This window comes from Strix aluco, chromosome 1 (genome assembly GCF_031877795.1).
Source record: "Strix aluco isolate bStrAlu1 chromosome 1, bStrAlu1.hap1, whole genome shotgun sequence".
Classification (NCBI taxonomy): Eukaryota; Metazoa; Chordata; class Aves; order Strigiformes; family Strigidae; genus Strix; species Strix aluco.
In genome coordinates, this window is record NC_133931.1 from 51,533,295 (window position 1) to 51,550,308 (window position 17,014).

Below are 17,014 nucleotides of genomic sequence, written 5' to 3' on the forward strand. Positions count from 1 at the left end.
AACTGTAAGGGTGCTAGGCAGTGCCACTGGTGATGCCGGTTCTTGTGAAGTTACATCAATCTGAGAATAACCAAACTGTGCACTCACTCACTTGAGCACCACAGATTAAATTGTTAACTATAACTAGTCATGGGCTAGCTAGGTTGCGTTTTAGGGAAAGAGTAATCCCTTACTGTTTTGATAAGTCATAAATTATATTCATATCTCCATACAGATGTGTAAGGAGGTTATTTCTGCAGCAAGACAAATGTGTATCTGGGTGCCTTTGATAAGAAAACTTGGTTAGAATTCAGCACATACCTAATACAAAGAATATCCCAAATTACATGCATCTTTCCCATATCTTACTCTAAATCTGTTAGTTTATTGATATAGTTTCATATGCTTTTTATAACAGCAACTTTTCGGCAGAAAACTTGTCTGTAAAGTGTTTTAACATGACAAGTTTGATAATTTCCATGAAAATGTCTGCCTCTCAGTGTCTTGTGTTTATGAACTATTTGCTACTAGTATTTGATATCTAGATGGGTTTTTTAAGCTGTGCATGGGTGGTCTGCTGTTTACGTCTGGTTTATGACTGGATGAATGCAAGTTTGTAATACAAGTAATCCAGCACACACCTTCTAATTGTTTTGGTCATTTAATACAAAATCTGTGCCTGTTATTTCTGTATCACTCCACTTGATGGCAGCAGAGTTAACGCCTCTCATACAGTACCTCGTGTTAATAGGCATTTTGTTTTGATACTATTATCCAAACAATGTGCAAGATTTTACTTCTACTGATGGTGATTTGCAGCAGGAGGGTGTGCAGTATAAGAAAGTCTGTGGCTGTAACCTCTCCTACTGATTTTTTTTTTTTTTTAAATAACATGAAATTTGGCATAACACAGTACATTTGCAGGACAGAATTACTGATCTTCAGAAGTGGCTTCTTTATAAATACTTTATGTTACCAAAATTGTATTCAATAAATACAGAATTACTAATTTTCAGAAGTATCTCCATTATAAATACTTTATATTACCAAAATTGTATTCAATAAATACAGAAAACCAAACTCTGATGTTCCATTACCAATCCTACAGAATAGTACTGACTATTTCATAGCAATTAAAGTCTTTCCTTGGATTTTTATGGGCTTTGGTACTTAAAGATCTGCCTAACCTAACCAAAAAAATCAGCAGCTATGCTCTCTATTACTCTGTGGCAGAAGCATAGGGAGCCCAAGGGATACCATTTAGCCTGGACAGTCAGCACAAAATAAACTGACCACTCAAATCCCACGCTGGGATTATTCTGAAGACTTAAGTGTGACTTGCACACTGAAAGGTGATTTCTTAAGATATCTCCAACAGTGGTGAAGACAACAGTGGAATAAACACGTTATTATAATGCCCAGTACCATCTTCTTTTAAACCATGTCTTGGAAATAATTCATTTCTGCTAACCTCAAGGTTTTTTTGTTCCAGGCAAATGAACTGCCAGCAGAACTAACAAAAAATGAACGCATCCTCCGACTCCTACGCATGAAGGAAAAGCAAAGGAAAAGCTAATCCAGCCCTGTAGCAAATGCAGTTTGACAGAGATGCACCCTGACCACAGTAGCATGACAGTAAACCTAGGTTGCCCGAGAAGGGCTTGTTGGAACAGTCTGCAGAACTGATTAGCCTCTCCAGTACATGCTCCCTGAACGCACGAGACCCTTGCTATGGGGTGGCCATGGGCTAGGGCCTCCATCTGGCATCTCTGAACACAGGACTGCGACAAGAGCAGCATTTGGCCCAGGAGCTGCGTTTGCACTGCAGCCCTGCCTGTACCCCAAGATCCCACCGGTCCCAGCACCGACGTTTGCTCCTCCATGCCTACAGCATATGTATCCCCGTGCGTGCAAGTGCTCCCGCCACTTCAGACACATGTCCTCATACTGACATGGCTGCACACCTATAACGGGTGCCTTGGGGCGCACGTGTGGGTTGGGAGCACTCTGCCCTTGTGCCAAAATGACACTCACACCTCGCAGCTGTTTGGATGCAGTTGGTCCTGGAGTAGTCCCACGGTGCCGCTGCCCTCCCTTTGCTGGCAGTGCTAGCTCAGACCATTCCTCTCTACCTCCAAGTGCCGCATGGGGCTAGAGATGAGATCCCACCTGCGACATCCCAACAGGAAAAGTCCTCCTGCCAGCCCAGGGCTTTGGTAACATTTTGGCTACTACATGAAGCTCCATAGAAATGATCCAGAGCATTACAAATTATGCCAAAAGCTACTGACTGAACAATAAGCAAGGAGATGTCCTCAGTTGCAGCATCTTGATCTGTCAATCTGTCCAGCAACAGAAACACAGAGGAGCAGTTGATAGCATTTTGCAATGTGTATGCAGTGCTGTGGGGATCCATCCCCAACTCTACAGCCTACAGACATGCATTTTAGTAGGTAGGGGAGGACCAGTTATGGAGCAAACCAACCAGGACATATCATTCACTGGAGCCAAGTACATCAGAAATTTAGCTGTCAGGCACAACAGCACAGATGCTATACAAGTGGTATACATATGTTCTGCACATGCATATATGTGACACTCTGGTTTAGTACCCACAGTTACTATGCAATGCACTTGTTCCCCAAGTCTGTGACAGGAGTTAAGGGAGAAGTGCGCAGTGTACAGGTGTTTCAGCAGCTGGTGAGAGGGTTACGTGTAGCCACACTTGAACAGGCCCACTAATTAATGCAGGCATGGAAAACGAACTCTCAACAGCAATTTTGGCCTTTGTTGTGGTTGAGACACTTAGACATACTACTAGTGCCTGTGTGGGGAAGGCAGTGCAAATTGTAGACGGTTTGTGAAGAGTTGTGTTTTAAACCACGTTGCTGTAAGACACCCCATTAAAACTCGGTTATTTTTGCAAACAGTATATATTGTAAACAGTATATACTATGTCCCGTAGTACATTAGAGGTTATTTTACAGTGAGTTGAGGTATAAAGTTAATTCAGTACATAAATCCAGGCACTTCACCTGCCTTCAAACCTTGGCAAATTACTGAAAAATTGCTTTAAAAGTTGAAGACAGAGAAGATTGTAAGGAAACAAAACATTCCCTGATTAAAAAATGTCAGCCTAGGATTCAGCTGAACTGTTTGCTTCAGTGAGTTAAAAAAAATCTTTTAGTGAGCTAACACAAATGAATGTAGTTTACTTAGTGCAAATCAGCCATATATATTACCAAATCATAAAGTTATTCTTTTTGTGAGTAAGTTAGGTAAGAAGTCAGGGTTCTGGTGAAGAGAACAGAAGTGGGCGTACCTTTGCTTGCAAGCTGGAATTGCTATTCAATTTCTATTCAGCATTACAAAGAAAAGCTTTAAGTTTTCCAACAATGTGAGAAGACACCAGAAAAATATATTTGTTTAGGTAATCCATGTTGCTGTATTTTTAAATTAAAATAATGTTGTGCCTAACAGAAACTTGCAGACAAACTGGTACAGAACCAAAGAATTATGCAAGATGCTTAGAGGATGGTTGTATCCATGGTTAAGTTCCACAAAGGACTAAAAAATACCGAGCATGCAGAAATCTCAAGAGCCTTATTGGGAACTTAAGTTACACAGCATTACATGGGTCTGGACTTTAACTTCTTGAACAAGCAACACTGGAGAGGACAGGTTTATTTGGAGCCCCCAGTGGGTCTAAGATGAACATATTGTTTTGGAGAACACTAGAGGGACTCTAGGCAGCCTGGCCTCAATATTGATCTTTCTCCCTAAAGTTTCTTCTGATCAACAGCTGGGAACAACCACATTCTTAAGATGAAAAGCCCTTTCACAGTTGTAAAGGAGAAGAATAATCACTGGAAAGTCTTCAGTAGTCACACTGAGTGAGCAATAAATACTCAATATCAGACAGGCTGTAATGATCAAGCACTCTTCCTAAAAAATGTGGAAGCATCCACTGTTGGTGAGGATCTCCTATTTTTTCCTGGTAGAGCACGGGAGAGAGGACAGGGCAAGCCAACAGTGGTTCTGTGACAGCTGAAGTAAGCAAGCTGAGACGACAACATAGAGGTGTCCAGTATCTGCAGGTGGCCTCTCCTTTCTTCCAGATGTATTTTCTTGTGAGAGTGGTCTCACCCCAAAGGGGGGAGCTGCTCAGCAAAGAGCTGCTTCTTGAACCATGCCTGTCCATGGGAAGATGCATGTCTGCTCCCCACCACTTACAGTTGGACGTTCCAGGTTGTGTGCCCAGCTGCCTCTGTGACTGGCAACCGCAGCCGGGGCTCTCATGCAACAAGTGGAAAACACCTGGGATGCTGCGTCCCATACGGAGCATCTGCTGACCACCTTCTGAGAGGATGCAGTTACCAGGCCCTCTTTTATTGAGTGATATTGGCTATAACAGGCTTTTCTTATTCCTAAACAAAATTTGAAATGTAGGGCTAGCACAGGTTGAAGGGAGAGGCTTATAGCTCTCTCCTCGCTCTCATTAGTGCTGGCTGATACAGCACACAGGCTCTGTGTGTGGGGCTCCATGGTGGAGAACTGGCAGTGAAGTCTTTCTCTGCCCCGTTCAGGCTGAAGTTGGATCTAACTTCAGCAAAGACACTATTCAGCCAACACAGGATTTTTAGGCATGGAAACCTTCCGTTGGAATCATCTGTTTAATCTCAGAGCCTCTGGAGAGAGGGCTGGTTTTAGTTTTGGGTTCCCTGTAACCAAAAGGTGCTTATTCTGACTGTAGATGGGCTCAGAAGTTGCAATACCTTTTCTCACCATGCAATTAACCTTTTCACAAAGAAACCTTAATAATTCTTAGTATTTATGTAGCTACTGTTATCTTTAAAGTGCTCAGTAAATACTGATGTGGTTTGTTTGTTGTTCTAAAACGGAAATGTGCTTTCCCTTTGTGGCTGAAGTGGTTCACTAATATTGACAGTAGTTCTTTGCATAGTTGTCGTGCCTTTTGTGCAAGGCTTTCAAAGTGTTCTGCAGATGCTATTACCTTTGTAAGTTCCAAAATTCATTGCTGGGGGAGGCAGGGAAATAAATGGTTTCATTCACACACCGGTGAAACGCAGCAGCTGTTCATCAGTTCATGTCAATAGATGAGAGTAAATTTAGACCAGAAATTAAGGGCCACCAAATCCATTCCATAGGTGGCAGGATGAAGGTAGGTACTATATAATGATGTGAAATAGAACTGAGACAGGATAACAGGCCAAATTGGGTTTTGGGTTGGGTTTTGGGGTTTCTTTCCCCCTAAAAGTGCCATATCTATATCCATCTGATACCCCCCAAAAATCAGCTCAACTAGCACACTGCTTTTAGGCTTGCCTCTGCACATTCAGATCCAGGGGCCCAGCCTGCTGTCCTCTCCACCTGGGATTTATGCAGGTGCTATAGCCTGGTGACTTCCCATCAGCTGCAAGGGAGTACAAAGGATGTGCAATCCAAGAACAGGCTACACAAATGAGTCAAGGAAAAGTATAGGGCATCTTTCTTTTATTTCACTAATATCAAGCCATTGTAGATGGGGATGAGCACAAGGAAAGGCCCATGGGATATAAAGAGAAGTGGCACCCCATCAGTGACATGGTAGTGGTGTAGCCTCAGAGGTCCGGAATACATAGAGCTCTTCATTTAAGACAATCACTGCAGTGCAGCGTGCAGGGACACCTACTTAGTAATGATACAAAAGGCAATGTTGTACCTCCTGACTTGCACATGCTGTTCTTCCCTTGGAGCGAAACCATCTCACTATTGATCCACCCACCTTTGTTTAGTTCAGAAGACCTGAGTGGCTTAGAGCACCAGTTCAAACAGCTGCAGGTCATATTTAATGCACTTTAACAACAATGATTATTTGCCTCAGAGTCAGAGCCTAATTGTAAGAATAATTCAGGCTTCTTTATTCAGCCAGTCATGGTGACTATTAGGAAATCAGTAAGGAAACCAAATCTTGTGTTGTCTCAAAAATTTCAGAATTGTTGTACAGAAAATGAGGTAGCACAAACCCCAGCCCATTTGTACTTCACTTAATATGAACACTGAAGAGACATGAAATACTGCCTTTGTCTGGAACCCTTGAGTCAGCAGTGTTAAAATGTTAACATTTGCTACGAGTCCAACCAAAGATTATACACAAGGTTCTTTCTTCCAGCAATGGCATATTGTACTGCACATACAGGACTAAATGGAGTTGTGCCTTCTCACAGTGGCTCTGCATTTGGTCCTTGGGAATGTCACAATAGTTTCATACTTTTCTGAATTCCACAGTTTGTTTTGACCTGCCCTTTCATCCATTTGATAAAATCTATATACATTTATGTATCTCCGTGTAAGACTAATATTTTGCAACAGGAATGTTGCTTTGCTAAAACACATTCTTCTATACCATCATTTCAATAAAAATTAATATTCTACTTGGATTATCTTGTCTGCATACTTCAATATTTCTTTCCTTTCTTCTGTATTCTACTCTTTCTCTTTGTAGAATACCAGCATTAATTTCCTGTATACCTGAAGACCACTTTTGGTTTATTCCACTTGATTGATTAGACTTTTATTATTTTCTAGGTCTTTACAGATGAGATGCCCGGGCTTGAGAAACAGGAAAACTTAATTCAGCATGACATAACAAGGTTTGTTTCAAAGATCCAGATGTCACTGACAGACTCCCCTTGACATTAACATCCATTAGGTCAGATCTGAAGGGAAGATGATAAAAAGCAACTTAGGAACCAAAGGAATAAGATTATTCAGTTATTCAAACCTGTCTTGATGGTTCTGTTCCTAAATGTAAAACAGGCCCTTACACTGATCTGACATACTTCAGTTAAAAAAAGTCAACACCCTGTTATTATGCTTATTATGGTATGCAGTGGATTATGCGCATTATAAAATGGGAAAAGACTCCACACTGAAAACCATCTTTCTGACCTTGTATTTGACATCCCAGGCTTTTTGCCTTATTCCTACAATTTTCTATTGTGATAAGCTACATTTTGAATCATCATCAAAAATTCCTACAGCCACAACTCAGTAAAGCATCCCCATCTATTCAGAGAATATAAAGAGAAAGTGCTGTGACTTGTTCATGGCATAAATCACTACAAAGTATGATTTCTGGTAGTGGAAATCTTAATTTTGCACATGAAAGCATAATAAAACAGTGTCAAGAGGTTGAAAATACACAAGTTCAAACTTCAAGCTGTGGATTTTCAAGAGTGAGGTAATTATCTATTTACACGAATTGCTGAGATGATTCCTTCATCATTTAAAAAAATCAGAAAATTACTTTTTATTCTGAAATATGGGTTTCACCTGAAACATTTTGTGTTTGATGCAGGAATTACTGGATAAAATTATATGATATGCAGAAATTAACATTATGTGGTCATAATAGTCTCCTTAAAATATCTTAAAATATATGAATCAATACATTTTTTGCTTTATCTCCTCAGTGATTTCAAGAGATGCTAACTCTCATGAGATCAATAACAAAACCATATACCTAGCAACTGTGGCCGTAACTACACAGCAAAATGAAGTCTGAGACACATAGTTGTCTCTGACAACACTAAGTTGTCTCTAAATAATCTGTTTCGCTCTCACAATGTTGACCAGGCATTTTAACTGGACTAATGCTTTAATGTTCTTCTTTTAATGTTGAGTCAGTTCATTCAGAGCTGGTACAAGGGCTGTGTAGTACTGGTCCTTGCCAGGGAGCAGGGATCAGCAGAGCCATCTGGGATGTGCCGGTGGGGAATACAGCTAAGTCAGGAAGGAACAAGGGATGCAGCTTTTTGCTATGGATGCACAGATGGAGCATGACACTAACCTACAACACAGACCTGAAACAGACTGCGATTTTATATGTACTGCACAGATGTATTCTTGTGTGGTATATACATGTATGCATACATACTTTCTATCCAGCATATAGGCACAGGCTCCTATAATCCCCTTGGAAAAGTGATACCAGAACCTCGTGGTCTGCTTGTCCAGACTACATGGCATAAAGAGGAGGAAGAACTATTCCACTTTCTGAAGACTCCAAGAGCAGTCTCTGCAGGCGCTCCCTTGGCCATGCCACTGCATTGGATCCTACTCACTGGGACAAACTGCTATTAAAACTGACAAAATGTCTTCAAGTCCAGCCATAAACAGGCTGTTCCTCAGGTGAATTGTGGCTCATAAACCTGTCTCCTGTTCCTCCTGCCAAGTCAGATTTTGATAGTGCCCTCAGGGACTCCCCTGTGACAGTTCTGCCCATATTCTCTACTTCAACAGCAAATCCTGAGTTACTCAGCAAGTGGCAGTATGGTGCTCACAGAGACTCAGTAAATGGATATTAATGCAAATCAGGAGCCATACACAGCTGTTAATAGGTCAAACCTCGAATTGTTAGCATAGCAGTGCTTACGCACAGCATGTGGCACAAGTACACCCTGCACCTATTTGCTCACAGCAACAAGTGCTGTGTGTCTCCAGACTCTGCTGCAATAATAAGCTGCTTTTCTACAGTGTTTTCCTTCAACAGCTCACTGTTTGACACCTGGTTTTGGAGCTCTTAAGCCACATGTTGCCATGCAATTGGCACCACTTTATAGAAGAGGAAATTGCACCGGGTTGGGACCTTCCCAGGTTATTCAGTAAGTCTGTAGCAAAACTGGAACAAACTTTGAATCGATTGAGTTCAAGTCCCAAGCTTTTGCTACTAGGCAATAAATAACTTTGTCTACTTGTAATAAAAATGAACAAGTTTCAATGACTTCAATGATAAATGCAGAAAGGGTGTGATCTTAAAGAGTGACTATAGGACCTTCTAAGGTTAGCTAAGGAACACACTGGCACAGGTTGGCAGAGCAGCCATCAAAATACACTAGGGCAGATACAAAGATGAAAAGATAAAAAGACTTGATTCAGCATCACCTGACATACTACATGTATATTTAAGTGAGTACTGGCAGCATCAGGCAGATGATTGCTGTCAGCCCCCTCAGTCTGCTCTGATCCCACATGGGAAGTCTGAAGCCAAGACCATCTGACCAAAGTAATAGGCACATTGAGGCAGGTGTAATTAAAAGGTGAGCAGGCCTCCACAGGTGAGAAAGGCTAACAAATGAGAGCTGATGAAAATAACATGGTCTGCTTGCAACACCAAATAGGGAACACCAGATTCATTTAGTAAAGTATTATTCTGGTTTAGCTGGAAAAACATTCTTGGAACAAGCTATAGTGGTTTGGACTGGCTCTACAAAAAAATTGAGGTGTGAGGAACTGGGTGAAACTTCTCACTCACCTGTTGCAGCTTGTCTTCACACAGATTGCAAGACATCCAAGGAGAATATCCCGCTTTCCCATGGGCTTGTGCAGGGTGTTGCTTAATGTAGTTCCCACTTCTTGCAAGTGCCTCTAGGTGCTACTGCAATAGAAATAATAAAGACTCATAGTAAATTATGGAGAATAAACAATGATGGACATTTTAATTGATTTTGCTGCAAAGCGATCACATACTGTGTTTCCATTTGTATGCACAAGTAATTCTTCAGACAGATTGCCATCTAGAATTTGCAAGGTCATTACCACTAGGTGCTTGAGTTTCTAGTGGAAGCAGCAACACAAATTTAATTTCTGCATTGAGCAAAGCAATGGAAACAGAGTGAGACTACACCTCTGAAGGCAACACTCAGGGCTTTCCATCAAAGATGTAGAACAGAACAAAGGCGGCACCTATTTTACACAAGCTTCCCAGCAGGCACCTTTATACCATTCAGGGTATTCAGTGAGGGAGAGAGCTTATTTCATCCTAACGGACAAATAAAGGACTTGTTTGGTGTGATGGAGGCACCAAGTGACACCTTACACTCTGAATTTTGGCCTCTTCCAGGAAGCAAAATTTAGTTTTGTGTATGCTGCTGAGAACTGGAATAAGTATTCCACATTAGTTTTCCAAGAGGGCAGTCCCTAACAGCTGTGCATAATCCCAGGTTTAAAAGGAAACCTTTTAAGACATAACTTGGAAAATGTCCTTCAACAAGACTAGCTGGGAGTGGGGACAGTCTCTTTTGGGCCATGTGTACCACAGACAAGGCAATGAGCTGTTGGCAGCATTGATCTAGGTTAACTATTCAGGGTTACTTCTTCCCTACTGCTGTGGTTTGAGCCCAGAGGGCAACTGAACACCAAGCAGGCACTTGCTCACTCCTATGCCCTCAGAGATGGGGAAGAGAAAATACCATGGAAGGCTTGGGGATCAAGAGAAAGACAGAGAGGGATGACTCAGCAGTTACAGTCATGGGCAAAAGACAGACTCGATTGGGGAAGAAAAAGAACACCAATTTAATTTGAACACCACCATCACCACTAATTTACCAGTCAAACAGAGTAGGACAGTAAGAAATACAACTACATCTTAAAAACACCTTCCCCCATCCCTCCCTTCTTCCCAGGCTCAGATTTGCTCCCAATTTCTCTACTTCCTCCCCTGAGCAGCACAGAGACCAGGGGATGGGGGTTGTGGTTGGCTTGTCACCCATTGACTCTGCTGCTCCTTTCTCCTCAGGTGGAGGACTCCTCACACTCTTCCCCTGCTACAGCATGAGGTCCCTCTCATGGGAGACAGTCCTCCACGAACTCTCCCTGGCATGAGTTCTTCCCACAGGCTGCAGCTCTTCATGAACTGCTCCAGCATGGATGCTTCCCACGGGCTGCAGTCCTCCCAGCAACAGACTGCTCCAGCGCGGGCTTCCCTCAGAGTCCCAGCCTTCTTTGGGTGCAGCCACCTGCTCTGTCATGGGGTCCTCCATGGGCTGCAGGTCAGCATCTGCTCCACTGTGGACCTCCATGGGCTGCAGGGGCACAGCCTGCCCTCTCACCATGGGCTGCAGGGGGGTCTCTGCTCCAGCACACCTACCCCTCCTCCTCCTTTTCTTCCACTGACCTTGGTGTTTGCAGAGGTATTTCACTCACAACTCCCTCTTCTCTCAGGTTTCCCTTCTTAATATGTTATCACAGATATGCAGCAACCGTCGCTAATTGACTCGGCCTTGGCCAGAGGAGGGTCCAACTTGGAGCTGGGGGAGCTTCAAGAAGCTTCTCACAGGAGCCACATCTGTAGCCCCCTCCCCCGCTATCAAAAACCCACCACACACAAACACCTGCCTGGAAGGAAGAAGATAACTTTAAGATGACACAGTCAATGGTGCCAACTTTATCATCAATAACACTCATGCAACTATACTTAAATGCCTGGGAGCTGCTAGAGATAGCTCTGCATCCTCACCCCCGGAATATGGCACACAGCCACAACAAAGACCAAAGGCTGCAGCAGGACTGAAGGAATACCTGCTCCGGTCTGCTGGCTGCCAGTGTACAGAGGCAACATAAAAACAGATACATGTTTGAGTTTCTGCATTTGCCATTACACAAGATTTCAGAAGTTTCTACGACCAAAGATACGCTTAGTCTGATCAGTGTTTGGTAAGCAGTCTTCACACCTACAGCACTTCAGCTGGTGAGTGCAAAAAAGCAGCACTCTCTGAGGGATTGCACTGGAATAAGAGTGTGGATTTAGGCATCAGAAATTTAGATAAATGTTAAAATAGTACCTCTTCTCTCTGTTTATACTGTAGGTGGTAGACAAGTGTGATGTTACGGACTTAGTTTATGGTGGAAGTTGTCACTGCAATAGATTCCCTTTTGCTTGTTTTGCAATGTTATTAATCGGTTCTCTCTCATCTATGATTCTTAAATCACTTCTTATGTAATTCATTCAGAAAGGAAATGCCGTTTCTGTTGTCAGTTTTGCTATCCTTCACCTTTTTCACAAGCACTGAAACAAGGTTCTTGCATTTTTTTAAAGTTGTAGCTATGCCAGCTATGCCCACTGTGTCCTCTGCTTATGTGGAGTGCCTAGAAAATGAGGCACTGCTTTTGAGATCACACTGCATAGTGCTGAGTAATTTTTTTATTTATGACATCAAAATTAAAACACAATATTACTTTAGCTACTCTAGCTTTGTTTAGCACTTGCCAAATGCCAAATCCTGCACCTGGGATGGAATAATCCCATGGAAAAGTACAAACTGAGCAGCGACTAGATGGAAAGCAGTTTGGCAGAAAAGAACGGGATGGTGGGGCTGAACATGAGTCAGCGGGCTGTGTCAGCAAGAGGGTAGCCAGTAGGTCACGGGTTGGGGTTATTCCTCTCTCTTTGGGACTTGTAAGACCACATCTGGACTACTGTGTCCGGGTTTGGGCTCCCCAGAATAAAAAAAAAAAAAAAAAAGCCACTGACATACTGGAGCAAGTCCAGTTTACAGCCACCACGACGGCTGGGGCTGCTGGAGCACACAAGCTGTGTTTGCTCAGCCCTAAGCAGAGAGCTGGCTCTGGGGACATCTCACTGCTCTCCGCAGCTGCCACATGGGAGGAGGCAGAGAAGGGGGAGCCGCACTCTTCTCAGGCAGGCGCAAGAGGCAAGGGACTCAGACTGGAACACGGGAAAATCTCTTTAGATACAGGGAAAAAAAAAAAATTACTGTGTGGTCAGAGTGAAACAGTTTGTTCAAAAAGGCAGTGAAATCTCCACCTCTGAAGCTATTCAAAACTGGTCGTCCAGACAATTCTCTGAGCCACATGATCTAACTGGATACTGCTTTCAGCAGAAAGTTGGGACTATGTGACCCTCCGGAGCTCCCCGGCCAACACGTCAGCCCGTGAAGCTACGACACCACACTAGTCTGCGCGTTTGTCACCACATGGCAATATCACCCAAATTACGTATTTTATTCCAGCAGCGCAAGGGCATTAAAGTGGTGGGGAAATCCCAGAGGGGCTGCCTGAGAATGCGTCGCACCCCGGTCCCAGTGTGCCTCCTGCCAGCCAAATCCCAAACTGATCCCAAACAGAGGGGCAGAGTGCAGCCCGCGCTTCCAGAACTGCCGCTTGCACCATGGCCCAGCCCCCCGCCGCCGGCCGGCCGGGCGCAGCACCCCAGCCCGCCAGCCCACGGCACCGGCGGCAAATGCCCCGGGAAAGCGTTTTTCTGCTGGGCAGCCTCTGCCTCGCTTGGGAGGTGTATTTATTGCAGCTGCACGGTAACAGCACACGGGACTGTGAGACTAACGCTCGGAAAGGATGAATTAGGAAGCAAAACGAAGACGCTTTTGTCCAAGCCAGGATTTTTAAGGCGACTTTGATATTTATAAACTACGTGACTAACATCCTCGCGCCCACACGAAGCCGCTGACGGGGTTTTCCGTTACGGAGCGGCACAGCTTCGCTCTGATACCGGGCCGAGCCGCCCGCCGCCCGCCACCCGCCACCCGCCACCCGCCACACGCCCTGCTCCGCCCGCGCCGCCCGCTCCGCTCCGCTCCGCTCCCCTCCCCTCCCCTCCCGCCGCCGCCTGAGGCGCGGCGCGTCCCGCCCGTGGCGTGAGGCGCGGCCCCGCCCCGCCGCCGGGGGGAGGCGGTGCCCGGGGGCGGGGCGGCGGCAGCCGTTGGTGGTGGCGGCGGGCGGGCGCGGCCCCCTCACCCCGCTCCCGCCACTCCTCGAAGGGACCGGCAGCACCGCCCGGCCTGGCGAGAGCGGCCTTTCCGGACCTGCGCGGGCGCGTCCGCCCGCCTCCTCCCTCCCTCTCTCCCGCCTCCTTCTCCTGCTCGTCCCGCCTCCCCTTCGCCGCCTCCCGGTGCTGCGGCCGAGAGCCCTGCTGGCCCCCCGCGCCCCTGCCCGCGCCGCCATGGGGAGCCCGCACGGCAGCCCCGGGCGGGGCGGCCTCGGCCTGCTCGTTCTCTTCCTCCTTCTGCTTCTGTCGCCCGTGCAGGTGAGTCCCTGGCGGGGTCGGCGCCGCGGGGCGGCCGTGCCCGCGGTGGGGGTGACCGGACCTCCCGGCGCCGTCGGGAGGAGAGGAGGCGGCGGGTGCTCGCCGTGGGAAGCGGGGCTCCCTCTGAGGGGGAGCGGGGTCCCCCTGGGTGTTGCTTCATGCCCGGCGGGAGCCGCGGTGGGTCCCCGCGCTGCCTGAAGCCGGCGGTCTCCCGGGCGGGAAACTGTCCGGGGGAGGCGGCTGCCCCGTCGGCCGCCAGCTGTGGGTTAGGCCGCTGGGCTGGGGGCGGTGCGAGGCCGAAGCGTGGTACCGGGGGGTCCCCTCCTTGTCCCCGGTGGGGCTCTCCCTCCCCTCTCCCTCCCTCCTCGACTCGGTGCCGGGCGGGCCGGAGTGAGGCGGGGGTGCGGGACAGCCCGGTGACACAGCAGGCCCGCCCGGGAGCACCTGCGGCACGAAAGCGGGCGCGCTCGGGCTTAGCAAACTTCAAACTGCTGCCCTGTCCTGGTCGCCTGCTATTGCATCCAGCGGCAGCTGTTCCTGCTGTGTGCCCTGGTTATGCAATGCCCGGTGCATGTGAGTAGCCATGCAGTCACATGTTTGTGCAGAGGCTGGCGTGTGTCCTCAGTGTCTGGTTCGGTTTGCTTGGAGCGCTTCTTATGCTAGGCGGACAGCTTCCCGGGAGTAATAGTCTGTGTGTAGTAAGATCTGCTATTTACTGATGTGCCAATAGGAAGACTACGTTCTTCTCTAAAATTGAGGACTAGAATAAGTTCGACTTCTTGATACTTTAGGAAAGAAATACTGTAAAACCTTCACTCTTCTCAGTCACATTTTGTTTATGCTGTACTCCAAGATAGGAGTGAGATAGTTCACATTCCTCTGGAGAAACAAGGAGTGCCTTGTAAACCTTAGTGTTGGGGTTTTTTTCCTCTCTAACCAACTTGAAAACATACTTTCTAGGTCAAGTTTTATGCTTAACCCTTTTTAAACTCACAAGCTTGTCATCTGGTGTCTGTGCTGAGGCTCTGCGATTCTCATATCCTCTTCAAACAACACTTAAAGAGCTTGAACAGAAAACTGCTAATTTGCTCTTCTATTACCACTGGAGAAGCTGATTGTTTAGTAGTGACTCATGATCTTCAGGTGGGTAGGTGAGGACTTCACACCTTACCAACACTCCTTTATGTAATGCTTTTGGAGGGAGATACCATCTTGTAGCAATGAGGTGTGTCCTAGGCTGGTAAGGAAATTACAAGATGTTCTCCTTCAGGTGACAGAAGGATACTGAGCTAGAAGAGCTTGAAACAAGTTCCCCTAAGATTTAGGGGATCTTTGTAGAGGATGTGGCTTTTGTGGTCCATAAGGAGTAAACACTGCAAAATGACTTTAACCATGCAGGTTTCTGTTTTGTAATGTAAGAAGGCAAAATTTTGATTATTTTTGCCATTAACTCTTATTTACAGCCTAACACTCCACAAAGTGGACCTTGATACCTTTCAAATAGAAGCTGGTCCTTCAGTTAAACTGAGCCTATATAGTGTTAGGTGCTTGCAGAAGAGAAGCATTGTGAAAGTGAACCTGTTCTCTCCCTCATGTATACCGGTAGTGTGCTTTTGGTTGTGGTGTGTATAAACCAGAGTGCCATATGTCATGTTTCTTCTTTTTAAAGAAGTCAGTGGACTAGAGTGTTGTTTCAGTTTGCAATCCTTCCCTTATGTACACTTTCACAGTGAACTGGAAGTGTTCAGCCTCTATAGGATGTATCTTTCACTTTGAACAGTGTATGGTACAGGACTTGTGCCAGCTAACCTGTTACTAGTTGATAGTTAACTGCCCATTAATACCATTTAAGAACTACATTGAAAATCTTGGCTCCTCTTTAGTCCTGTTTCTGAATGTGGACTTACAGGAGGATGAAGTCTTGAAACTGTTCTTGTTCTCTTATGAACATCCTAATGTACTGGATGGCATCTTGTGTACTTAGTGGCAGCTGTTTCGGTTGATCCTTGTATAATTATACTAAAACACAAGCTGTCAAATTAGTGGCTAAGCAAGGTTGGACACAGGTTTCCTATCAGCAGCTGGGATCTCAAGCTGTAGAATATATTTGAATTTCTGAAATCCTGTGGGAAGATGTTAATGACAGGTGCTGCTCTGTCTCAGACTTGTCAGGTGGCCTGCAGTGCTGTGTTACCTGACCTTGGGCATGAAGTTCTGAAATGCCAATGTGGAGCAGCTTGCTTGGCAGGGATGGCAGTGTAGCTTCAGAACAGGACAGTAACTACTTTAAGTTACTTCCTGGAAAATCAGGAGTGACTTGTTCATAGTCTTCTGGATGGAAAGTGAGGAAGCCTTCTTAGAAGGGGAGAGATGACTGAAGGGAGTGACTGGTAGAACCAACTAGTACTTTGCTGGGCAGTAGACAAAACAATCTAAGTGTTGTGCAGTATTATTACTGTTCCCCTGCAGGGCATGAGAGGTGTTTTGGTACAGGTGGCCTTAGTTGCAGACAGCTGCTGGTTAGGGGCCCTGTGCTTTCTGGTCATGCATGCAGTAAGTGTGTATTTTCCCAAGAAATCATTGTCAGCTAACACCAGCTTGCTCCCACAGATACTGAACTATTACTATTATTGCAGCTTTCTCTTCCTGCTTGACCATGACTTTCCTGTGACATGTGAAGTGTGCTTAGATAACTTCAGAGCTGGGGCTTGCTTTGCCTGATCAGGAGTAGCTAGTGATTTTTCTGTCTGAAAGGGAACAGACCCTTACCTGTGAGCAAAGGAACAAGAGGAGCTTGGCAGACAAAGCTTGTCTCTGAATTGGCTGTCTCTGAACAAGTTACAGAAGGAGATGAAGTGAGAGTGAGAATTAAACCTGTAAAGTTTCCTTTAGTCCATGGACCACTTCCTCTCTTAGAGAGGGCTGTATAGTAATGTGCAACTTCTGGGGCAGATTTGCAAACTTGACTTGGTCACCTGTTTCTATAAACCAGTCTTGCTGCTTATTAAGGGTAATGTGGTATTGTGTTTCCATAGAACTTGGTTTCTCGACCTAGTGGATAATATCAGCTATTAAGTGTGATGTGGACTAGATATTAGGAGGGGGGAAGAGTATGCTGTTTCTTGGAATCTTTCTTCTTGCCCTGCAAGATCCCACATGTACCATCCTAGATGGAGGAAGGGGAAACAGCTA

The 17,014-nt window shown here is 45.6% G+C and overlaps 2 protein-coding genes across 3 annotated transcripts in view; both read left to right on the forward strand.

Annotated features, from left to right (window-relative positions):
• ANKRD29 (ankyrin repeat domain 29) overlaps nt 1-6,690 on the forward strand; it is a 34,044-nt gene extending 27,354 nt beyond the window's left edge. The window contains exons 10-11 of one of the 2 annotated variants that reach the window (XR_012622782.1): nt 1,472-3,872; nt 6,568-6,690. Coding sequence is in view for 1 of the 2 variants with exons in the window: in XM_074820710.1 (XP_074676811.1) it covers nt 1,472-1,555 (84 nt within the window). In the remaining variant the exon portion in view is untranslated. Of the gene's footprint in view, nt 1-1,471; nt 6,420-6,567 lie in introns of those variants that run through there. The other variant, XM_074820710.1, reaches the window with a different exon arrangement.
• A 6,865-nt stretch (nt 6,691-13,555) lies between these two features.
• The window catches only part of NPC1 (NPC intracellular cholesterol transporter 1), a 28,934-nt gene continuing 25,475 nt past the window's right edge, over nt 13,556-17,014 (forward strand). Inside the window, exon 1 of the mRNA XM_074820720.1 lies at nt 13,556-13,822. Within this exon, the coding sequence (XP_074676821.1) occupies nt 13,739-13,822 (84 nt within the window). The 5' untranslated portion in view covers nt 13,556-13,738. The remainder of the gene's footprint in view (nt 13,823-17,014) is intronic.